We start from the raw sequence: 27,208 nt of genomic DNA on the forward strand, positions 1-27,208 counted from the left end.
ACTTGATAGCGAAATTTTTCAAACTCTTTCTACAGATATCTCTACGTTGTTATTATCAATCACTATCAGCAAAATGAACCAAATGAATTCTGCAATATAAAAATAAATATTACTAATCAAGTATCATAAATAATAAAAGTTAATATTATAGATAATAAAATAATTTATTAAAGTATTAGAGAAAAACATATTATCAAATACATACAAAAATATATATAACATATATATTAATTAATGTTAATATAACGAAACAGTTTTATCGCTGTACCTATGCGTACTTAGCAACAAGACTGTTGGTTTTCGTTATTAGTTTCGCCATGGACTTTGAAAAAACAGCAGTAAATTGTGCCTTTCTAATCAAAGAAAGGAAGAAAGGAGAAACGAAAACAACATTAAGTGCATCCGTTGTGCAGCGAACGGTTGTTGAAGATAAGGCTTTATGCACTATACAATGAGTGAAGAATTTATCCTTCCAAATTTGCCGTTTATTTTGGAATGAGCATAGATATTTTTGATGAATTGTTGTCATTAATAAGTCCATCACTTATGTATCAAAATACATTAAGGGGCACTTCCTGAATTAGAAGTTGACGCTCTTTTTCTTCTGAGACATATAAGTATAAATGACATTAGAAAGTCTGTTTTGTTGTTAGTGTGAAAACGTTTATTAATTTTATAGAACCGACGAGAACAGGGAAGCAAATGAGTCATTATCCGGTTGCTAAGCCTTGAAAACAACAAAGTCGTTCTGTAGTCGCATCGCTGTCAAATACGAACAAGTTCATAGAAATAAATGACCTTTTCCTAAACGGTAAAACTGTCGTGCGACAAATTGTCGCTTGTCAACTGCTCTAAAACCGTAACATTAATGTTTTATTAAAAGATATGAATGTTCATTGCAATATTTGAATCGTGTGCAGATATACATATAAATATAAGCTTTTATTAAATAAACAATAAAGTTCTGCAATTAAAATACAAAACTAAAAAGTACTTATTGTTACTCTTCGCTGCTAGTATTTCCACGAAAATACGAATTTTTATTTTAATTAGTAAAAGTTATAGATTAATAAAAATGTAGAAGTATTCTCATGCATTTTCTAGCAATAATATTAGCTAAAAATTTAAACATGATTCACGTTTAAATATTATGTATTATGGTAAATAAGTAAATAAAACATGAAAATGTATATGTATAGAGTACTTACATGTTTTTTTGCGATAAAGTAGACTTAACTACATGCTTAGAAGATAACATTCTTGTGTTTCAGAGGGACCGAGTTTTACTGTGCCAATAACAAACGTGACGATCCCATTGGGCAGAGAAGCTGTACTCGCTTGCGTTGTTGCAAACCTTTCTGCCTTCAAGGTAAACTCTTCGCTAACGATGTATCTTAATCTCGCATGTATGTGCTTTTTTTCTTCCCCTGATAAAATTACACTGTACAGCCCTGATAAATGACGAGAGCCATTCATACTCATACATAATATCTTCATTTGCATTGAAGTTTCAAAATATTTAGACAAAATTACTACATATTATAAATTCATCGAATATCTTTATTGCTGTCTTTTTACAAAGATACTGATTTGTAAAATTATGAAAGTATTTGAGCGGTGGTTTGTCTTTCTTGCTAATATACGATTCCTTTTATGAAACTTTGTCATGAATATTGTTTTTCTATAAAAATCTTTGTCATAATTGTGCGAGTATCATTTAGTTAAAGTTTCTAACAGCCGTTAATGCTAATCCTGGTGCATATATGAAGGGATTTTTCATTAGAAGAATTGTTCTATCTTATTCTTGATATTAATTTTTTTCGATGCAACTTCTGAATCGTGATTTATTTGCAATACTTCTGTCGCTACTATACTTTTCTATTTTGTAGTGAACTGTTCATGTACCTCTGTTTGGAAGAGCGGGAATTTCTTTATGCAAGTTTCCTTTTTGAAATCTAATTTAATGTCCAGATTTACTTGTTTAGAATCTTTCCTCGTTCGCGATTCTTAGTTATGGATAAACGTTAAATTTTTATCCCCATTCAGTTCCCAGTAATTTAAAATATTCTGAAGGCCATCAATTATTTAATTTTTGGCTGAATACATGTTTATAAATTATGGACTTTAAAACATAGCGTTTAAATACATTTGTTACGTGTTATTTGTACCTAAAGGAAATGGTAAGAACTGCAAAATCTCGAACGAGTTGGTTGCTTGTACATTTGATGCGTTAGGTTGATAGTAAAACAGTCTCAAAAGAATTTGAGTCCATGATCCTTTGTTTTCGAGGAATTAATCGAGAAATTAGAGCAGCAATTTCTTATGTTTTAAATGTATTTACTACAATTTCCAACCGTAAAATTGTAGAAATATGTAGGAGTACTATGATAAATAAAAATAATCAAAACTTTATCAAAATAAATTCTAGGAATTTAATATTAAGAAAGCATAATATTAATACTCAAAGAATTTATAAAGTGAGATATAAAAAGAACTTACTAATTTCTCGAAAACAAAGGGCCATGAAAATTTAACCCCCTTGGAATTATTTTATCATCAACCTAAAGCATTAAATGCATTTACAGCCAGTTCATTCGAGATTTCGCAGTTCTTGTCATCTTCTTAGTTATAATAAATTTTACGTAATTTGTTTACATATTGTTGAATTTTTTTAACTTTAAGCAAATTTAGTGAATGCATGTATGCTAGTATATATAGTACAATTTGGTAAAACAGATTGAAATCCATCGTATAATTTTTGTATGATGAATTACACCGTTTCAATACTTTCGCTTCTCGCTGTACTTTTATTTGCATTTGTAGGTAAAAATACCTTTATTTTAAATAACGTAATAATATTTGTAATAGCTTATACTATTAAATGTTATCCATTGCACTGCAAACTTACATTATAAACTTGCAAATTATTAGCGATAAAATTTATCTTATACCAAGAAGACTATTAACTTTAAGACTACTAACATTCTATGTACACTGTTACGCCGGGCGACTCTCTGCCTGGCCCAGGTCACACACCGCGGGCCAGACGGACACCAGATGTCCGCTCTTCCGTACGGCGTACCCTCAATAGCCTTAAGCATCCGTCATAAACCCGAGTCACTTGCCTGCAAAGGTCCTTTAAACAAAACAAACATCTGGTTCCGAGGAATTTCTAAACACTATTGTCTACCACGGCTGGACAAGGGAAAGTTGGTTTTTCTCACGCACGCTGCAACTTTCCTCCCACTAACCACTTTCTCTCGAGGGCAGTTAAGACCCTTCGTTTAACCAATTAAAAACGAAGCCTATTCCCTCACTCTCCTAAATAACATCGGCACCAACAAATCCGATGGTCCCGTGCGCTAGACACACCCATCCTTAGCTTTCCTCGGACACAGCATCGTCACTCAACTTCACTTCTTCTACATCGTTGGAAAAGTCAACTACTAAGTATACGCTAATGCCCAGCGGGGCAGTCTAAGCATAACGCGAGAGTCGGTCTCGGTATTGTCGAGCATACATTTCCTCTCCTAAATCTCATAGTGCTACGTCCACTAATACACTAAATCTAATTATAAGAGCCCTGCTCTAACGCACATATCTATCTTAGCTTCGTGCGACAAGTTGTTCATTACTTATTTCTCTCCGTCAGTGTAATCTAAGTGCTGGAAACATATAATTTATAATTCTGTGAATCACAGGGTTATACAACCTCAATCACCCCTATTATCTCAACGGAAATCAGGGGATCGATCAATTCGTGGTGTCGATTGTTATAATCGTAACGGGGATTTACGACCCCCGTTGACGTCTCTCCTTGCGATTACGTCTCCCCGCGATTGGTCGAATAAACATACACTATTGATTAGAACATGAGATTGACCAATTAACAAAGTTTGAACTTGTTAATGAAACTTCAATAGTTGTGTAATATGATAAAATTAACTGGCGCTCTATGTAACATATATTTTTGTAATTGAAACTATGTTAGTTTGTCATAAAAAATTGACTTGCATAATAACTTACGTTCTCAGTTGCAAGTAGTATTCAATATACATGTCTCTCAAATGAAGGACAGCAATGAATTTGGCTGTTGTCTAAATCTTAAACTCCAAAAAGCTTCGCCTAACCGTTTGATTGTGGATCAGATTAATTGAAGAAAGTGCTTGACTAACGCTTTGCGGGAAAGAGATCTAATCTCGACTAACCAGATGCCTTTCGTCAACAAATGTTTAACATCCTGCGACGGAACAGTTGCGACATTAATATGGCAAAAATATGTATACTAAACATATAGGTACAATGAATTAATAAATCATAATGAATTAAAGTCACATTCAATTTACATCGCTACTCTCGGTCAGTAAAAATTCAAATTACGTTGATTATATTCATCTAAAAAAAATTGCATATGAATTTTAAACTTTCTTCATATGTTTGTATTGAGATATATGTAGATTGAAGTATTTATTTCAATTATGCAAATACGGAATTTACTTTAACAAAACTAGGGCACAATTATGTTTTTATTTGAATGAAATATTCAGTTTGTACTTGGTGCATTTTATTTTATATCAATTTATTTTAAAGTGTTTCAATACTAATTGGAACGAAATTAAGAAAAATTTATATTTAAATTTATTTAATGTCAAATGAATTATTCCTATTATATAAATTCCAATAATTTATCAGAATCGAGCGTTTCAGCTTATATTTAATAATTTAACGCATTTCTATATGATAAATTTAAAAAGTGCAACACTTGTGATTTTACAATACAACATTATATGACAGAAAATTTGAAGAGTCGTCGAGCGAAACATATATGAGTTTCATTGTTCAAAATGCAATCACATTTCGATTTTGAACCATTTTAAATGGATTTTGTAGCGTACCAAACACCTTTTATCAACATCCTGTAAATCTTAGTGAATTAAAGTTCGTTCATCAAAGACAATTTTTTACAATCTACTACGTTACATGTATCTTTTCACCACCGTTATGAAGTGGTGAAATAGAACGACAAAGAAAAAAAGATTTATATAAAATTTCAACGATTAAATCGCAGATCATATTAAAGATAGTGAAAATATATTAGAAAATTTTGAAAACTGAGAGAAAGCAAATTTAACGGAGTATGATATGTTACAATATTTATTGTATTGTTGAATTTATCTTGATTTCTGTAATTTTATTTTTATTATTGTTTTGACCCAAATGACGTAACTAATACTTTAGGATAACTGTTTTTTACTCCTTATAAAGGTCTACTTAGCATCCGCATGAGGCGCATATAAAAGTGTAATCCTTTGATCATTTGTTTGCCGGTTGTGTGATAGGGTTTATCATCACTCAGAATGTTTTTATCTCTTTAATAACAAATCAAGCATTAGTAATGGACCAGCATAAAGTTAGACAATGTAAATAAAACCAATATCACATTTAGCAACAAAATATATTTGTCACGTGTGTGTTCACAATTTTTGGAATATATAAAATATACTTCTTGGTAATTATGTTAAATTGTGTTTTTTTTTCAAAATAAAATTCCGATATAATATTTTCAGAGGCATACATAAAACAAATTATATCGTTATAATGTTATTTCTATATTCACTTATTGTTGTTGACTTAAATAATATAACTATACCCATGATTGTCATGATTCACACATGTTTTATTTCATACTATCTGCGTAGAATATGTAGAAACAAAGTATGATTTTAAAAGTTAAATTTTCACGCGTAATCTGTATCAAAGTAAAAATACATATTCCTGTATACCATCTATTTTTATAGTACTATTATCCTCGTGACACCTATTCGTATTCAAACGAACATATGTGCATATTTTACATGGCGCGATGCACGACGTAACACATTCTCGGTAATGCTGTAGAAATGCTGTTATAAAAGTTTCCTCCTGGATACATTTTTGAATCCCTACAAATTCTATGAGTAACAAACTTGCATCCTTTAAGTGGGATAATCTCGTCCTTAACCTTCCACATAAAAAGGGATGTCGTATAAAGATTCTACTAATTAGAAAGGTTTAAACTTTATTAAAGATAATCATACAGATACAAGATCATCTGCATTAAGGAAACTACATTATTGTTTCTTTCTTTTGCATGTTCTCTACAAATATAACATTTTTTTAATCATTCAAAGAATTATGAAAAACAAAAACATGAAGATTTCGTTGTCAGTTTTATTCATATTTAGGGAGTACACGATTTTTCAAGTAGCGACTTAAATCTAATTTATAAAGTGTAAAGCTAAAAAATGTAATTCCGACACACAAAATATTGTATGGCTATGTCGTACCGTCATGTATCGGTACTTTTGCCAAAACCACCCCACAACTGAAGTTCATTGTTTATTGTGAACAACATACAAATGTAATACTCATCTACTGGTCAATAAACGTTATTAAAAAAAAAAGATTTTTCAAGCAATTACGATAATGTAATAAAAAGGTGTTTCTAACAAAAATTAATCAGTTTTGAATCGGCTACAAATTACAATATTTAAAATTGCCACACAAAATGAATTTTGTGTATTCTTCCCTGCATTTATTTCTCTTATTATTACAACTGCGTTATATTACCGAAAAAAGAAAGATTTTGTCGCTAAAACTGATTAGTGAAATTAATATAAAAAGAAAAAAATAAAATAGGAACAATTCAAATAATTTTATTTAGGATAAAAGACTACAATATTTGAAACAACCATATTTTACAGATCCAATACCTTTGAAGAGATGCTCGCATGTCATTTAGATCAACGAATTGATAACGATTCTTATGCTAGTAAGAAACATTGGCTGATAATATTTATCTAGTTGGTTTTAGTTTGAGGTTTTACGACTTTATATTATATAATAATAGGAATATATACAATTCATAAATCTGTGACCCGAATCGGTGACCCGAATTTCATGTGATCCTTTCGTAAGAATCGATTCTATTTAATAACTTTAAGCTCGTACATTGGCGTCTGTAGAACAAAAAGCCGCAGTTCTCGCATGAGCAGTCAACGAACATTGCGCGTGAAAAACTGGAGCGTAAGCAAATTTCGTTAATTCGCGATCGAGTAATCGTGAATTGCTACTGCGGAAAGTCGTTTGTGCGAAACAAATTGGCAATATCGCAAAATTTCTACACGAAGAACTACTTGCCGGTCTGTTGCAATATTCCTCGTGAATGGAAGGGCTTAAAGCGATCATGAATGTTTTAATTATTTTTTACTTCCGTATCGGGTACATATTGAAGGAGAATGTTTAAGCAACCAGAAAATTAAAAAGCTGTTTGTTGGTAATTGTAATTGTATCATATGCGTTTAATTTAATTACAAAGACAGTATAGACGTATATATAATTAATACACGTATAGATAATTAATTAAATATACTGAATCATTTAACTAAGAGCGATAATTTCACAGAAATTCCCTTCATTTATACAAAAAGTATCTAATAAAGATTTGTTAATTTTACAGCTTTTTCATTTGGTATTAAAAAATATCTTTCACTTTTCAGTTAATTCTACATTTAGCATTATTTGACCGAATTAAACGTTGAAACTTGGAAATTATATCTAGTTTTTAAATTTAAAGCAAAACTTTTAAACATGTTGCTATTTTTAATGATATTTCCTAACGCAAAATATTATTTTAATCTATCAGCGAAAGAGAAAGGTTGAACGAAAAGTTCTATTCTCCAATTCTAAAGATCTTTTATTCGTCGCTTAATCATCCATTTCCCGTGCATTTGGAGCGTAATGATGCTTCATTTTATTCTCAGAAGACATATGTAAGTATTTTTATATAATTAGCCAACAGTAATTTCAATCCTCTGCTCTGTATGAGAGAATTTGAATGAAGCAGCATAGTATGCTATTGTTTTATTGAATTACTTTATTAATTGCAATATTAAATTTACGTGCAATTTTGTGCTTATTTTGTGCACAGTTTATTTGTTTCAATTGCGATATTTGAAATTTAATCCATTTAGAAGTCATGTTAACCGACTCTATAAATTCAACAGTAAAGAGACGTGATGATGTTACAAACACAGCATGAATGTATGAAACTAGATCATTCAACGTTAATGGTGCACCTGAATAATGAAATCGAAAAAGTACAAAAAATAAAGCTAATCAGTTTAGCTTTCGAATGTTTTCTTTATCTTTTTTTATTTCGTATCATTATTTCATACTAAGCAACAAAGTAATAATCTATAATAAAGATATAGCAAATTTTCCTTGATATTCTAAGATTTTATTGGAATATAAAAAGAATAACGATTATAAATGATTTTATATCAAGTAATTAGATATACTTAAATGCTAAAATTAAGTGAGTGTACCTCGCGATTAGACTTTATACGTCAACCATTCGCTAACTCATCTTGAAAAACTCTTTCTCCTTACACATTTTTCTTTCATTCTTTATATTTCTATTATATTCTTTATATTTCTCTTTCCTTCTCCCTCCCTGGCTCTCCTCCTCCTTCTCTCTTTCTCTTCCCTTCTTCCAAATATTTTTTAATATTATAGGTTCCAATATTGTACGATACTACAATAATATTGATCTTATTGATATATCTAATTTCATGATATATAGCCATTCATAACTTATCTTCTTGTTAATAAATACTATCAAACTTAATTTGCTGACACCATTTTATGTCTTATTAATCTTACTCCTCTACACGTATTTTCATACAGGCTTAAGTTCACATACTATTTTCTTCTAAATTATCTTATTTACTGAGGTTCTAGAAAAAGAAAAAGAATTACATAAGTTTTATGAAACTTAGAGATCTTCCGATCTGGAATTTACGTCAGTTGTGAATATTTGGTATTGTGTTATCCTTCGTTAAAAATATTATAATTTTATTGATTTGTGTTTTATGATAGTCATATATCACAAACGACTTTAAAGTACTAACTGTTATTATTTATGATAAATAATATAAAGTAATTTTGGAAAGAAGTGTATACACTTAAAATAGGAAGGCATCGTTAAAAAAAACTTTACGGCTTTATTGACATTTCCTTAAGGATGTTGTTGCGTTTTTTCATATAAAATTATAAAAAATCTAGTACATGCCACATATTATTCCTTATAAGTAACTGTTTATTAAGTTGTATTGAAATAAGAATTTTGATAGAATTCTATTTGATAGTTTCCGAAAATTCACAACTGCAGTCTGAAAACAATTCGAACAATCGTACTGAATGAACTCTTTAGCTTAACGGTACTTATGCATTCGCTTGGAACATACGCGGTCGCCATAAAATTTAAATAGAAGCTGAAGTGAACGAGGAAAAAAACAAATGACAGGGAAAAAACGGTCGATGGCGTAATATAATTTCTATTTAAATAAATTCAAATTTATTTAAACGACACCGCCGTTGGCTGTTTCGAATTGTGCATTTCAAGGACAATCGGATACAGGGTAAAGAGTCGAGGAATAGGAATCTGTGTAATTATTGCGAGTTGAGGAACATGGTCGACGCATACAAAGAACCGGCGCGGTGTGGTGTGTCACTGGCGGCAAGGGAGGAAGGCCGAGTGTTAAGCTGTGTAGAGTTAAAATGAGTATAGCACGTCCTGGGACGAACCTGCCAGCAGACGTAGACTTAGCTTAAGTACGTCAGTTTAAGCCTGGGTATTGCACAGTCACGGTTCACGGCAAGCAAAGGCGCTTCCTGTCACTCTTGTACGTTTCCTTCTCGGCCCATGTTACCCTCAAATGTTCTTGTAGTCTGAGAACTCTTCGCCTTAAATGGTAAGATGCTGCTCGCGTTTTCGTTATTCCATCATTATTTTAATCCCTTGTTACACCAAGGACTCAATTGCTGCCGGATGATCTTCTCGACGAATGAATACATTTACAAACAGTTTTTTTTTAAGGATCATTAAGGTCAACGAGAGAACTTTCAAATGGGTAAAGAAACATCGAGAAATATGAATCACATGCTAACATATGCATATTTTACGCATTATGCGTGAACATTTATATTTCGTATATTAATATCTTTCAGGATGTGACTTTAAACAAAGTGATGCAACTATTAGCTCGTTTGCTTTTAATGATAGAAGAAAGTGCATTAGAGCAGATTTGGTTTCGAGAATGGCACGGCTTAATGTTAATAGTTTTCTTATAGGCGAAGGTGTAGAGGGGATATATAGATCAACTTTATATTTTTATATAGAACGATTTGTCTTTTTATATATCTTTTGATAGAACGTTTTAAAATGAATACAATGACCCCTAGTCGAAGGTCGTCGAAGGCAGTTACATGTCGTTTAAGGTCAACTATGATGAAAAATAAATTACTTCAAGACAATAATTAAATATTTCGACGAATTGATTTATTTAAAATAGCGATGTTGAATGGCGATACATACTTTAAAACTGCCTAAAAGTTTGAGATAACATCGTGTGCCGAGTTTCATCTGAATCAATCGCAGAGTAGACTCTTTTTATATGCTTTTATATGTTTATCACGTCTTCCTTGTTTGTTGGTATCTCGCTGTACGCGTGTTTCTTCAATTTTCTTCGTCAATAGAGGTCGGAAGATATAAAATCCGCAAACTGTGCGAGCCATATGTTATTTCCCCCTTATGTTATCCCTCAGCCACCACGGATTATCTATTGATCAACAGTGTTGATTTACGGTTGTTGTGACGATTAACTTTCTCGTGATTTATAATTGCGGATTCGTTCGTAAACAAAATTTTAATCAAGAACGTATCATCCATTTGCAGTTTTTGTATGCCTTATTCGTACAATTGTGAACGATTTTGAAAATCATTTCCACTTAGATATTGGTAAACTGAATTATGGAAAGATTGATGTCATTCTTATGCTTAAATTGTCTTATACTAATATGTAGATTTCGTGCTGTAGATACTAAAATGTTTGACATAGTTTTATCATCAGTTGGTACCTTGTCCCATTTACGTCTTTTGCCATCCGCGTTTCCGCCTCCATGAAAAATGTTTATAATGTTTCAAAAGACAGGACATGAGGATGTAGCACGATCGGGAAATCTTTCAGCATGCAAACGCACTGCTTCAACAATCAGGCTATTAACATCTTATAATTCGACGATATTCTCCACACATGCAAACTATACTCACGTTTTGTCCTTTCGAATAACACATTTTTGAAAATAGTGTACTTACGTACTACAAAGCTGCACTCTAATCGGTAGAATATCTCAAACTAATAATAGTAGTATTTCGTGAATACAGAGCAGCGTACAACAATATTTGTTTATATTTGTCTTAAAGCGAACTCTTTGAAGAGATGTAAAAAGAGATATCATTCATATAAAGAAATGAAATTAGTCTTGATATGTCCTCTATACCTTCACTAATGGAAAAACTATTAACATCAAATTATAGCTCTCTCAAAATCGAGCAAATTTGATCTGATTGATAGTTTTCTAACATCAAAAGTAAACGAGTTATTCAGCTGATTTGTTTTAGATGTTCCATCTTATATTCTGACTCTCAAATTTGCCATGTTCTTTCGATGAATTTGCGACCTAATCGTAATGTTCTAATATTACTAATTTTCTTCAATTTAGGAAGAATACGAATGAATTGTGGCTAACACGTGTACGTATATGATTTCTCATTCCACAATTTTATCTTAAAATTTCTTGCAAAACATATGTTTTGTTTGTTGAAACGAACGGGACATTGGGGCATAAATATTCAAAGGTAGGATTCAGTAATATATATACGTATCAGAATTCTCACAGCTTTTATCAGGAGCAATGAAAAAATGAAAACGTAGCTTATCGTTTAAATGCTAAAACCTAGCACGCCATTGTATACCTTCAAGTTTCTCTTTGAAAACATTGTTTTCCATGAAAGAGTTTTACTTAAATGTAAAATACATCTTACAGTCTAGAGAAATCCTTAATCCATACTCAATCCCTTGAAAAATGATTTTTACAAAATATATTCTGACAAAATTGTATCATACCAGCAAGAAAATTTGTCTAAAATTTGTCGCGTAATTCAAGTAACAAAATATTCAAATTATTTAAAAAGAATATGGCGATTAATTCTATTGTTGCATTTGATCCCTTCTTTAATAGAATGTTTGTAGAACTTTCTAAGAAATAGAATTTATTTTTTCGCAGTTTTATAGAGGTAAAATAGCAATAATTAATATCCTACTAATAAAGTAAATATTATGTTAAATTTGTTTCAGATGTTTATTTAACTACGTATTTTCGTAAGTTACATTTCATGGAATACTTTGTGAATCTTTCAATAATGACTAATGGTATGATATTACTTGAAATTTAAACTTACTCTTTCAATGAATTTCAATGAATCGGAATAATTATGCATGGAATTAAAATATTTAAATATTCGCTTATTCGAGGGACTTATTGTTAGAGTAGACTTAGCATAACTATGTCAGATTAAACGGGGATATTGCGCAATTACTGTTCATAGCGGAAGCTGTTCCTATCGCGTTTCCACTTTCCCAGTCTGCCAAATGCTAGAATACCAAGAATACCGTTTTAATCAGTCAAACAGTGCATTATTTGAATTGTAGCATCGACACACCTGCAGATATCTAAACTACAATATTCGCAGCATGTAGCGAGTAATAATACATCCCAATACCATAGCTGTGTTACGCAAACTGACTTTTTCTTTAATATCTATTGTTATTGTATACAGAATTTGTAGGATTTGAATAAATCCTATCTTTTAAATAACAAACACATATCTGCTTTTGTTATGATCATCAATATCACACACACCAATATCGACGATTAAGAAATTACCAGCGTTTGAACATTTTTTCAATAAAGATATTTTTTTTAATATTTTGATAACTAATAACTTTATTACCATTGTTCCAATATTTTTGTGTGTAGAATGGCGAGAGGGATCTATCTATGTAAAATAATGTATGCATTTCCATTTAAAAAGATAATGCAATTGTTGATTGCATATGCACCACTGCACTTCTACAAAAAATATGGTCCTAGCTATGGTATCATTCTTTTAACCATTTATGTTTCTCCTGTGACATTTTTCTGTAACTGTCCTGGTAACGAAATTATAAGCTAAAACAGTTGCGTGGTCCACCTTGTATATTATATGTACACATATTTATATTTAAACATACCTACTTACGTAAAACAGAATATTTATATATAATAGAATTATTTTATTTGTTATTAACAAATTTGTAAATTCTAAATTTTAAATATGATCAAAGTCAGACACAACTAAGGAATACAATGAATTTATTAATTATGTCACTATAATATTTATAATAATTGAATTACGACATTTTTCAATATATCATCAACGCACTAATGTTATGAAATGATATTCATGTATCTTCTTTGGACGATACTTCCTCTACGTTTAAAAACAGAAAGATGAAAATTGTATACTCAGTCTAATAATATGTACTGGTTGCTAATACTTTGCATGTGAATGACTCGTGCGGAAGCATCCTGTACGATTTATCAAAGTTTGTGCATGTAAGCTCAGCTTTACCGCTGAGTTCCAACACCTATAAATGGTTAACGCTTCCCTTTAAATGCATTTATATGCATGATAAGAGATTCCGTGCAACGTTGATTTATGAATAAAATATTCAGCGATACGAATACCCTCGTCGCGGCTAAATATTAACAATAATCTTATCATTGGCAAACATTAAATCACGTATTTGTTATCGCGTTTGATTCACATGATGCCTAAATGCAATGCCAAGGCTTGTGCATATATTCACAACATAGGCCAACAAATGTTTTCACATTTCACGCTAACCTTAATTAACTCTTGTCAAAATTATTCTATCAATAAAACAATAGTTGTTATCAATAAACAATAAATTATTCATGTAAATTGTAAATTATTAAGGACTATTTCACAATAATTGTATTGATGATAAATTTCCCTATAATGTATTTGTCTCCTTATTGTCATCCAATTTATTAATGCCATATTAGCATTGTACATTTAAAACAATGGTTTAATAAAATACCATTAAAATAAAAAGATCTCAATACTCATATATGTAGATACTTATGTAAATTCATATCTTTATGAACACCACTAGAGAAATGGAATCTAAATAGAGATTTCCTTCACATTTTACATATATATGTAATATTATAATGAGCATTTTATTTAGAATATTTTGTATATTTTTACATATTTAAAGTAGTCATAAATGCAGTGAGAGATAAAAGTACAGTTGGAATTTAGGAATGCAAGAAGAAGATTTGTGTTGTTAAATACATATATATTTCGATATGTGTAACCATTTATTATACACAAAAATGTAAAGTAGCAAATGTATACGAACAAATTAAATTGTTCAGTAACTTAGTTAATTATTTAACTCACACAAATTCACATAATTATCACATTATAACATTTTATCAAATAAAAATGTTCACACAGTACAGATAATTATTATTTGTATTATAGTTAATATTTCGTAGACTTACTTTTTTGAATTATACATATTAAATTTCTGACAAAATCCACTTCTATATTTCTCCAATCTTTATGATGTTCCTTGGATGTTATTTGTATGCATTTATTTATATAGTTTTATTTCCGTACATTTATTACTACAAGTAGTATATATACAATTATTTTTATAATTACACATATTTGAATATGTCTAATAATATAGGAAACAATTCTTTTTTATTTCTACATTGCAACTTTCCATTCTCTCTCTTCTTCTCTCTCACTTATTCACTCTTATAAAGATCACACGAAAAAAGTATAAGTTAATTTTTGTCGATATCCTGATTTTTATGTTTCTTAATAGCTAAAAATCTTGGGACTAACCAATAAACCTCCACAATGTTTCGTATATTAATAAATATTTTCTAAATGTCCAGGGCCAAAATGTCCAAGATAACAAAAACGCCAACCTAACCCCAATCAAGTGCAAATTTAATTTTGATGTGGAATTAGTTGACAGCATACTGGATTTTAAAATTGCTGTTCTATAAAAGACGGGAAATGTAACGTATTATTTCTTTTCCTGTGGCCTTCCTACTAAAAGCATATTCTTCATACAAAGGGCAACGATAAAATTAAAATTTGAAGATATTCGAAATTTATCGATCAACATCATGGTCAATTTTTACTATTTGCAAGTATTTGTACACGTACTTTTACTATTTGTAAAAGTATTTATCAACCTTCGCAAAGCATCAAATTATCACACTGCCCATAATTTCACGTAACGGTATCGATGGAATAAGTTCATTCCTGGGAAGAATTCGTAAAGCAGCGTGAATACCCGAGAGAATCTGCCGGAGATTTGCGATGCTTTAAAGAACAGCACACGCCGAAACTTTACTGCCCGCGGTGAACGCGTTTTCTCTTCGGTCTTCTCTGTGTTCGTTCTTTCACATTTTCACACCATTCCGCTCTCAACTCGGCCGGACTAAGGTAACCTCGTTCACGAACCGCTTGAAATAGGAAACGTATTTCTTCCGTGACAAGCGAAATTCATTTGGAAAAATATTATGAGCTACATTCCCAGAAGGATTCCGGAACGTGGCAGAATGCACCGTTTAGGCTTTTTCAGGTCTTCAAGTTTTAACAGTTTCAACGGTCTGATTCTTATCACGCTACATGTTGTCAGACTGCTCTTTATTGCTTTCTTTAAAGGCGTATTACATTATGTACGAGCAAATAATATACTAAACATTCGCTTCAACCATTCGCACAATTTGTAGTTGGTTATTTGCAATATTATGATAAAGAAAGTCGACAAAAATTTATTTCCGTTTTTTCTGTTTTAGAAACAAAAACAAAAGATTTTCATCGACAGGTTTACAATACGATACGAAAAAGAGAGACTATTTTTGAGTCAAGACTATTGTAAATACATTGTCAGCAATGCAAATCATTCTTTATGTGACAATAGATTAAGAGTTTTATGACCATTATTCTCAATAATCATAAATCTAAAAACTGGTGATTGTTAAAAGGTCAATTAAAACAGATTTGCCAACAATTCGCGCAGCCGAAGAACAAAACTAGAGAGAAGTTTTGCGATTTTGCAAAAATCACATATATCTATCCGCTCCAATGGTGGAAAAGGCGCATTGTCCGTGATAACTTAGAAGACTGTGCTGACTACAGATTTTCTGCAGTCATTTAGGTAAATTATGATGTTTTGGTATCGATTCTGTTTTAAACTTTCTTTTTACCGTTTTGTCAGTCATTTATTATCTTGTTTGAAGGGAAGGGAAGATATCTTTCACTCAATTTATATATTTTATAATATTATATACAAATATATAATATTTACACCTACATATATCGGATATTTTCCTTATTATTCTTAGAAAGTAAACCTGTTTTCTAGAAAGGACATAAAATAGACATATCTGCAGGTAAAATTAAGCACGTGAAAAACATTCGTCAGCCCGGACCAGGGTCTGTTCGTGCAAGTTGTTAATAGACACTTAGTGTAATTTATGGCCTTGATGAGCAAAGGAAGGTTCAGACCATTTCCAAGACTACCCTTTCGCCTCCTTAAGGGTGTGACTTGGCTTAGCCTCCTGCAGTACGGTGGAAGGCGCATCAATTAACTAATTTTTTAACTGTTCTCCAAACTTGTTCCATAAAACGGTATATAAAACCGTGAACTTTATGAGCTTAAATCCTTGTTAAAAATTTTCATACACTCTTTAGATTACATGTTTACAAAACAACTTATTAAAACTAAAATTTTTTATAATTTGTACAAAGGTTAATTCGCAAGTGTTTCTATTTCCTTTGGACTTGGTCTTTAATAAGACACAACAAAAACGATTAAAGTTTATAGTATCTATATGTGTATAACACTTCACAGCACTCATACTTCTTTCAATAATAGAATATATAGACATTATCTGTATTGTTTATTGATAATATACATAACATAAAGGCAATGTATAATTACAGAATTTAATAATTTTACGAAATATTTGATACAGTAACTGACATTTTTTAATATATATATGTATATATATATGTCTAAAGTTTATGTACATATTTTTTATTAATAAATAATGATTATGTTCATTTTATTAAGCTATTCAGTTAAATTTGTCATATATTACTCTAGTTCATGGTTATTTCTTAAGTTTAATCTACATCTACTCTATGGATAATGTTTAATAACCGAAAGACGAATCTTGCATAATAATATCTGGATGTCATGGTAGCCGCCATCAAAGATGTAGTATATTGGGTATGCTATTCATGTCAGAAAGTAGATACCCGTTAGGTGCCTGCTGGAAATTGGATTAAGAGTAGCTTTCTAATGCAGAAATTTTCCTTCCCTCTTTCTATTTGGACATACATATAATGATAAAAGGATTTTCGTTTGGCTACACTACAATATATTATGCTATTATACAATTCGAATATTAAATATTGAATAGATAACTATATATGTATATGTATACTGAACCGATTGGACAAGGCAAGGATACTATACTTATAGACAACAATGAAATCATATCGAACATTTTAAAAGATGAAATCAATGCGACGTTCGAAACATATTGAATTATATAGAGAGCTGTAAATTTATATTTTTTCTGAGTTGTTAATAACCTACATAAATGCTTGATGATGTCTTAAGTTAGTATATAGGAATTAAATTTTATTTAACCTCATAATGTAATAATACCTTTGAATTATGAAAAATTATAAGGAATCGTATAAAAAATCAAATTTAGATGTATCATTTTTTGTCTGTACTATTTAAAAGTTAATAAAAATTCCTGAGATCTTATATGAAGATACAAATGATAACGATACTTCTGGCAATTGTACTGAAAGAATTCGTAGCCTAATAGATTCGTGCACAACTTTGATGGTCCTAGTAGACTCAGATATTCGATCTTTGGGAAACTTTCATATATTAGGACCCAAATGCGAATATTATCAAGCACAGGAAGTTAATATTGGCAGACTGCAATGGCAACGAACTTATACATGGAAGGGCCGTTCATGTGACGTGGCAGTTAAGAGGGTTTAGGTGCAAGCTGGATCGGAGAAGGATACCAGGGGTGATGTAAGGGTTCTCTGTGTTGGTACGTGTGGATGTTAATCAGAATGGGATTTACATATGAGGCTCGCATTACTCGGTAGCCAAGCACATGCACCGAGAGGAGAAGATAACGGCCTCCAGAGAGAATGGGCCGGTTGTGGCACCGTGAACCGCAAGAGTCGCGTGCAAGCCTATATCTGTAATAACGTGCCACGTAAGGCATAATTATATATTGCGTCCGGGATTATTGCCGCATTTGCACTTCGGCCTACAGCAAATATCGATTCAACAACCACATAATTGTAACAACGGACAGATTCCACGTTCGCTTTGTCTCTCGTCTTTTACCTTATTAACCACGTACCTTACGTTAACTATTTGCTCTGACTGAACCGTATGTTTGATTTCGTGTGAAAAGTGCAGAGTGATGAAATTTCATGATAAACACATTAATCTTACTTAAACCATAATTTTTTATCCATTTCGAAAATAAAACGGCCCTTAAAATTTGCATAATGGTTAATGAATCTTTATGTCACAAATATAGTCGAAAAATGTAATGAAGTATATAATAGAAGTATATAATTATTCAGTATTTTACGAACTATGCTGCGCTAACATAGCTGACACTATTTTGTCTTCTAAAAGTCATACATTTTCCAATTCTTTGTTAATTGACATATTTTTTAATCAGCAACAATATTTGGAAAAGATTCTTCTTGATACCGCGTTATTATCGTTGTTTATATTAAAATTTTAAATAAAATAATCTTAGAGGAACTCTTTACTAACTATGCTATGATCTCTTTAATGTGTATTTTTTTTAATTTATTCACCATTGAAGAAATTTCATTCTTAGTTTAAAATCAGTAAGAGTACTTTAAGTAATGAAACTCTTATTTTGAAAGATATTGTGTTGAATCATTACGATGTAATACAAGATGCACGTTAATTTGTAATGATATGAAACTATAGTATAATCTTATGAAACTAAAAGCTTTAAACAGATTTAGTGACCGGCTTTGACCAGAGATAAAAGATAGTGTTCAGATAGAAGAAAAATTATAAGGTAATTATCGGAGTTATGGTTTTTCGATAAAGTGTTCCTATTTCAACGTATTTTTATTGCTGTACCAGGAGGGTGAAAGGTTTAGGCACATTTTTAGCTTATATTTTGGAAATAGGATGCAGATTGGGAAACGCGTCAATCGTCGCCTCCTAAGGACATAATCAAGAAATAAGCCCTCATGGAATTGCACCGCAGCGTCAATTGTGTTTCGCAACACCAGAACAAGCTTATTATTTGCCTCTCCAGGGAAAACATGGTAAGGACATAGGAGAGGGAGTAATAGAGGGCCTTCCAGAATGACCACAACAGTTTTAGAATATTCCAAGTAAAATATTAACAATTATAAACTAACCACAACATGATTAAGCTAATCAGATTTCAGATGTACCATATACCCACTACAATAAAAAATTTCAAAGTAGACAAGATTTTTGGAGAGATTAAGCTTTAGAAAAGCTTATAAAGAATTATACTAAAGTATCAACCGCCCATATTAATGCAACTTTGCCGTAATGTAGTTCGCCTAAAAATATTCAGCTCATACATATATGTCACGTTTCTATTTGCCATTATTTATGTTAAAAGACTGAAAACAATCTTGAAAATGGGGGTTGCAAATCCTACTTTAACATATATCTCGAAAACTATAGGAGAAATTGTGTAAATAAATGAACTTTGTACATTTCAACAATGAATTTGATTGAATAGATAGATTTGGAAAAAATCTAGTTGTTTAAAAAATATCTATTTAAAAATATTTATACGAAGGTCTCAAGCTTAAGTGGCCAAACTGTGAGTACTTAATCTATAGACGAAAGGAAGAAGAAAAATGTTATATAAAGTTTGTCAATAAACATTTTGTTACAAACTTATAAACAAATATCATATGCATGAAATAGATAACGATGCATTTTCCATCACAGCACACAGAAGTCGGTTGTATTACTATGTCAGCTTAGTTACATGTTTTTTTTTTATTACGTCGTAACAATTTCGTGTCGTTAATAGTCGAAACATGTTATACAACATTCACTAACTTGGAAAAGTAGAATTACCATGCTCTAATAATTATGGAAATACAGGCATTGTCTGAAATTAAATATTGTATGTTTTATATTATTAATTACTAACTTATTTACAAATTTAATTATTGATGATCGAACGTAATTAAATTCAGTTTATACGGATGTCATGATCAAGCGAATGTAAATTGGTGTGTTAATGAAATTCTCGAACTTCAATAGAAATTTGTTTGGGTATTCGTTCTTTTCTCTTCGCTTTACTATCTCGAAATCGATTCCGCTTTACTATCTCGTTTGTTTGCAATGACACCAACACACTAACTTGCATTCACTTGATCAATATATTCATACAAACCAAACTTAATTCACGTATTATTTCTATACAAATAAACTAAACTACAATAAAATAATCATTAATAATAAACAATTGTGTTATTAATTCTTATAATATTTCTACATATAATATCACTATATATATGGATAGTACACAACACACAATGTGTATACAAAAAAAAGGAAGTCTAATAAACTGAAAGATTTTAGGTAGATTTCAATATGAGGCTATATTTTATTTATACATCCTGGATCTTCATTAAAAAAGTATTATTCATTAAAGCATCAACAGACAAGTGTAGCAATACTTTCTGGAAGCTGGAAGCAGAAATAGCTGGAAATTTGAAAAAAATCACTATTTTAGTGAACGTGCCAAAAAGTCCGATTTCGATGAGTTTGAATGATGTGTGAAGAAAGATGTCTTGTGAAAGATGTGTTGTGAGGCTTAACATTCTGAACATCTTTTTACTATACATATATATATATATATAACCGACGATCAGTCTTAGTTTGCGAGTTATATATAAAAGTATCCCGTCGCTCGGCCTTACTTTTTAAGCGGGATTGGATTAGTAGTAATATTAGTCCAGCAGCCTTGCTATGCCATGAGACGGCTGGCCAGCATTGTTTATATTAATACCGATAAGAGGATTCGCAGGACGAATTAACATTATTACTAACCAAACCTAACTTGAAAATTAAGGCCGAGCGGTGAGATATTTTTGATTTACGTATAACTAGAAAACTAAAGTCGACCGCCGGTTATATGTATGTATAGGAGAAAGTTGTTTAAAATTTTGAATTTTACAATATATTTTAAGATCATCACAATCGAAGTGCAAGTAGCTTTTGGACAGATTCACCAAATGGTAAATTTTTTCAAAATTCTAGCGGGTTCCGCACAAGACCGCTATAGTCGACTCAACGTGGCGAGAGAGTAGATATAAACAAGTGCACGTGATTGACATATGAACAGGACAAGGCCAGTTCACAAGTTCCAGGTCTCCGCGTATTAGGAAATAAGAAGATGCGTTTGTTGAAGCTATGTTTTTTCATACATTTCTTACTTCGCGATTTTAGCATATTTTCCGCTTTGAAATCAGAATTATTCGCCGACATTTTTATGTAGGTTAGTTACCTACTCGAAAGAACCATAGAATGACGCTATCAGTTCGCTCTTGAAGATCGACGAGTGACAATGGATTGGCAGGCAATAGCTGCAGCCGCAACAATCGATCACGCGAACGTTTTGTTTATATCTACTGCCTCGTCTCTTTGGACCGCCTACAGTGTTGTTACACTTCTCTATTGATGTTCTAACAAATGACACTTTTTTCATGGAGATCCATCATCTCGCATATAATGAAATATAATCCAAAGTGATATATAATCATTTCAAAATTTCAAAACAAAATGTAATTTATATTACAAATTGATATGTAATTCATAAATAAAATCACTGTAATTGGGGAGCTAGACTCTCTTCCATATACATAATTATTTTTTTTTCATATATTATCTAACCCAAACTTCACTATCTAAAAGTAAGCTAAATCTATCTACTATCAAAGAAAGAAAGTTTGTCATTTACTGAAATATATGCTCCCGAATAGCTAAACTGAGTTCCTGTTTCCCTAGATTTCTCACCTAGTATTTACAAAATGAGACACGAGACGTATAAACATAACGCGGTACAAACATGTAGCATAATCATGTCCGTGCATAAACCTTATCCCAACCTTTTTTTTCAGCCCTTCACTAATCCACACACTCACCCAGTACATTTTTTCACATTAAGACCCGTTATATGTCCAGTAATTTAGTCAGGTAGCGAGTGGCTGCTTGTATACTACTACATAATTTAACGTTCGTACAGATATGTCTAGTAGTTTAGTAAAACGGTTTAGTCGAGGAAATCTATCTCACTTCATTAGATTTTTTCGTCAGCTTTCTCCACCATTCACTGCTAACCAACCGAATCTGTCCGGACACGTTTCTTTAGCACGGTTCATTAATAGCCTGTCACATTTGCGCTAGAATCGAAGCGTTTCTCAAGCTTACTATCCGCTACGGTTAGACTTCGAGACATGCAAAATTTCCCGTGCGACAGTGGAATGAATCATATACCATATATTCATGGACATGGGTAAAAATGTGACGTATCCATTTTTATCGATATAATTATCAGTATAATTATATTGATATAATTTATTTTTGGAAATTAATGGATGCTAAATCATTAAAAGGCAAATTTCTTAAACTTTTAAAACCTAACTTTTAGGCGATAATATTAATACCGTAATGATGAAAAATTTTTCAGATATGATACTATATATATGTTTGATTGTTAATATTTGACAGAAGTAAAAAGTTTAATAATTTTATTTATGTTTTTGACCCTTCCAAACGATGTTTTTATTGATTAAACAAACTAGCTAAAACTGTTTGAAAAATAATTTGTGCCCATTTAATCATTAAATATCTAAATTTAAAAAAATGTAACCTTCGCTATTTGACTAGAAAATCTAACGAAATCAATCTTCTTGACTAAAGCCTTTTACCAAACTAATTTTACTTTAACCTAACCCCAAACAAATCGACTAAATTTTCGTGCCCACAGAGTGAAGTAAGTTACTAAATAACTCACCATTTGATCAAAATTATTGGAACGTTTTATTAAACTACTCGATTAAATTTTAGGGTAATTATCGATATTTCATCCACTTCACCAATTCCTATGATTTTTGAATATGATGTAGAAATTAACATTTTGAACAACTCTTTCCTATAGATATGACTGTCGCTCGGTTAGTTTTCGAGATATTCTCCAAAAGCTATCAATACCACTACAGTGATCTGTTTTACTTATAATTGTGCATCCATTGCAGCGTATGCGCCAGTATTGGGTGATACGAATAAAATAGCACTTAACCCAGCCGTAACAAGAAGTCGCGCTAATGATATTAATGTGTCTATCTGTGACACAGCCACAAATATATTCGACACGTTTGCAATTTCGCTCAATTTCCGTCTATGTAAACTACAAACGAAAGGTAAGCTAGAAACAGCAAGATAATTAGACTTGAGTTAAACGGACGCACAATTATAGGCAGAATTCGCTGTAATATTACCGGCAATTTTTTGCGAATATCTTAGCAATTAAGGCCGAACGACGGTTTCATGGGAAAAGTTGTTCAAGATGTTGATTTCCATAACATATTAAAAAATCACGGATATCGGTAAAAATGGATGAGAACAATGATTATTAATTTCAGTGCTTACACACGATAGTTCCGCTACTCGCTACTCAATTAATTGATTTGAAACGGACTTCTACTTAGAACTTTACGTAATTTATTACACTTTCTGCGGCATATTACGTAATGTACGTAAATCAATTTGATATATATTCTTCAACGTTAAGTGTATTATATTTTCTTATTCGCAGCGTTACATACATATTACATACATATTAAATGCATATAAAAATATCCCTGAGGATTGTTAAAGTTCTCTATACAAGCCGAATACGTATAGAATAATTTAAGCGATGAGATGCATAATAATCCTAAAAGCCAATAAAGCATGTTCCGTATAGTACTTCACATAAGTCGTACAGAGGGATATATTAATGATATATTATTAAATTACAATTAATTATAATATATTATCAAGTTACAATTACATATTTCCGGAAAAATATTGATATAGGCTTTAATGAATAAATCATGAATTTAATTCTAGTAAATCGAGTTTTCAACATCTATTATATTATCATCATCACCGTAGGTTATCCAATTTTATTTATTTATTGCTATTAAAAATTAAACCAAGACCAACCAACCAAGATTAGGATAAATTAAGCCGAGATCTATTTTGGAGTTAAATAAATGCATTTAACTGTACGCTTAATTTCTGCTTCGGTTATTAAATTATTTCAAGCAATCTCTAAAATTCTCCACAATATCTTTTGATATGGTAAGCTTTTCGTCAAAGCTATAATACGAGTGAAAGCTCGTTACGTACAGGAATTGAGAGCCGGGTTCGTCTTTACGAGTCTTCAAACCATTTATACCCCGAAACCGATAGGTTACCTGATCATTACCTGATCAAACGAAATTACGCAAAATCTTTTAATAAATTCAGTTTCCAACGATTTGCTAAACCAATGCAAATGTCTGTATTGAAGAAAAATTTTATATTATGTATCTCATAAAACATCTATCTGAACATTGAGTACGTAATAATTAAAAACACTTACGGAATTTACTACACACACATTAAGTCGTGTGTGTAAGACACAGGAAAAAGGATTATTTAATTACTGAACTTGATACGGAATTTTACTTAGCTTTTTTACGGCGTAGCACGTAAATCACCTTGATCTGTATCCTCCAACGTTAAGTTTAGTTATCTTCTTATTCGGTAGGTAAATAATTCAACTAATGGAAGAACTGCAACAACTACGCTTTAAAAAGTTGTACTACTAAATCTTAATTACTTAATCTTACTACTTAATCTTACTACTTAATCTTAAATTTTTAATCACTTTTTATCGATTTGAGTTAAGTTTATATTACTTGAAATCAACAATATACCTAGTGACATGTAGAGAGGATTTGTATAGAGGATGTCTGATCGTGAGATTTATTAAATGTTATTGCTTGTTGTTGAAACCGTCCAATATATTTAAAATGATAAATTAATATACAGATAATGCTCGCAAAGTCGCTCGTACTAACCAATTCGCTAAGACAGTGTATAAGTCGTAAAATAGGATCGCTAATGACTCGTTAATTAGATCGTTGATAATTCGTTGATAACTGGTTGAAAACTGATCGACAACTGACTGTAACTCATTTCCTTGCAATCGCGTTCGCTTATTTATACTGGTCGGGGGAGAACCGGAAAATTCGAATTCGTCTACGTTTGACGGTTGTATGTAGCGGCGACATTGTTTTGCCCGGAGTTTATTTATTGTTACATTACTTGTAACCTAACGATCTTGATACAACAATATGATTTGAATTGTTCTCTAAATCATGTGCCGCTATAAATATATATTGTTGCACGACCAACCACTCTAATTTGCTAAAAAAAAAAAAAAAAACGCTGGGGCAACATTTAAGTAGGCCCTATACGATGAAATTTGCCTCGGGACATGCCTTTAACTCTGGTATTATGCGAGGTAAGTGTGATCTTATAAGAGGTAGTTAGATGGCCAGACGGCCAGCTTCCGGGATACTGCATTGGGGCATCTACATGGAGCAGTCGTAGAGAGGACGGAGCCGTGAGCGCGATCGAAATCTCTGGGAAAACTGGAGAATTCGGACAAGGAAGTTAACTAGAGTGAAGTGCCTGTCGAAAAAAGTGGGTGTAAGAACTAACGGAATTCGGTCTGGAAAGACGTGACAGACGACATAAAATCGCGTGTGAGGTTATGACGGTGAGGAAGCCATATTGAGACGCGTGACAACAGCGTCGCTGCACGAGCTACCCGGGGAATTACACGGACGCAGCCATATTGACACGCCGCCGAAAGCGCCTAAAGTGGCAGTGACTGGTGGCAGCGACAAGTGCGAACATAAGTGGCCATTTTGCGTGCCCAATGGGGAAAAAGGACACAACTGCGGGGAAGGATAAAGAGGTGGATGAAACCATGAGAAGAGGGGGTGAAGCGGAGTTGGCTGCTGAACCGACACACGTCAGCACCAGAAGTATGAGGAAGGCGGTCCCTCCTAAGGAGGGGTTCTTCTGCTCTTCACTGAATGCGGGGAACCTACGGACGGAGGAAACGACGGAGGAAGAGGAGACCCCCGCCGTCGAAGCGCCCCGCGCGAAGAAAAGGAACGACGGCGGATCTCCCGAGCTCCCCACGGGCATGACCGGAGAGATGAGAACATCTACTACGGCGGACATAAGAGCGGAACTGATCCATCGAGCTTCTGAGGTGACCAAGGTTGCCGAGACATCCCGCAACCTCAAGAGCACACACGTGAAGATGCTGAAAGAAGAGGCCGGGTCCATTGTCGCTGGCGCAACAGAGATGGTAAGAAGAATGAGCCCCGCCCCTGCCGCCTTCGCGATAATGGAAGGACGAGTATAGCGGTATTAGAGGCGGAGAATGAGGTGCTCCGAAAAGAGGTGCTCTACTGCAGAGAAGAGCAGCGAGACAGCGCGTCTCGCCGCGATCGAATGCAAGATGGAGGAGCTAGGACTCTCGCTGATCCAATTGATAGAAGAACGCCTCCAAAATATGGAAAGAAAAAGAGAAAATGAGGTTGTCCCCGACGAGACCACGAGAAGGGTGAAGCCTGGAGTTCCAAAACACTCCAGCAACCAAGGGAGAACAAGCGGCTGCCTTGGAATGGCAGACCGTCGAAAGAAGAAACAAGAAGAAAAAGGAGCCAGCGGAGAAACAACCGGCGAAGATAACTCCCGGGACAGGGGCGAAGAGTCCGGGGAAAGCCCCAGAGGGAGGATTGGAGAACGTGCGAAGAGTGGGAGACAAGCTGCCCCCCCCCACATACACCGCGAACATCGGCGGTAATGATCACGCTGAAGGATAGATCGGGCCAATCCTACGCGGAGGTGTTGGCCGCGGCCAAGGACAGCGTCTCTCTGGCCAAGGTCGATGACCAGAAGAGGGAGAAGGCTGTTGCGCTTGCAGTACGGCTGACCCGGACCCTAGATTCGAGCAA

General features: G+C 32.6%; 1 protein-coding gene across 1 annotated transcript in view; it reads left to right on the plus strand.

Moving 5' to 3' along the window:
* LOC117207288 (neurotrimin-like) overlaps window positions 1–27,208 on the plus strand; it is a 259,977-nt gene that overhangs the window by 148,943 nt on the left and 83,826 nt on the right. The window contains exon 2 of the mRNA XM_033447337.1: window positions 1,272–1,369. Within this exon, the coding sequence (XP_033303228.1) occupies window positions 1,272–1,369 (98 nt within the window). The remainder of the gene's footprint in view (window positions 1–1,271; window positions 1,370–27,208) is intronic.

This window comes from Bombus bifarius, unplaced genomic scaffold (assembly GCF_011952205.1).
Source record: "Bombus bifarius isolate JDL3187 unplaced genomic scaffold, Bbif_JDL3187 scf7180000008026, whole genome shotgun sequence".
NCBI classification, from domain to species: Eukaryota; Metazoa; Arthropoda; class Insecta; order Hymenoptera; family Apidae; genus Bombus; species Bombus bifarius.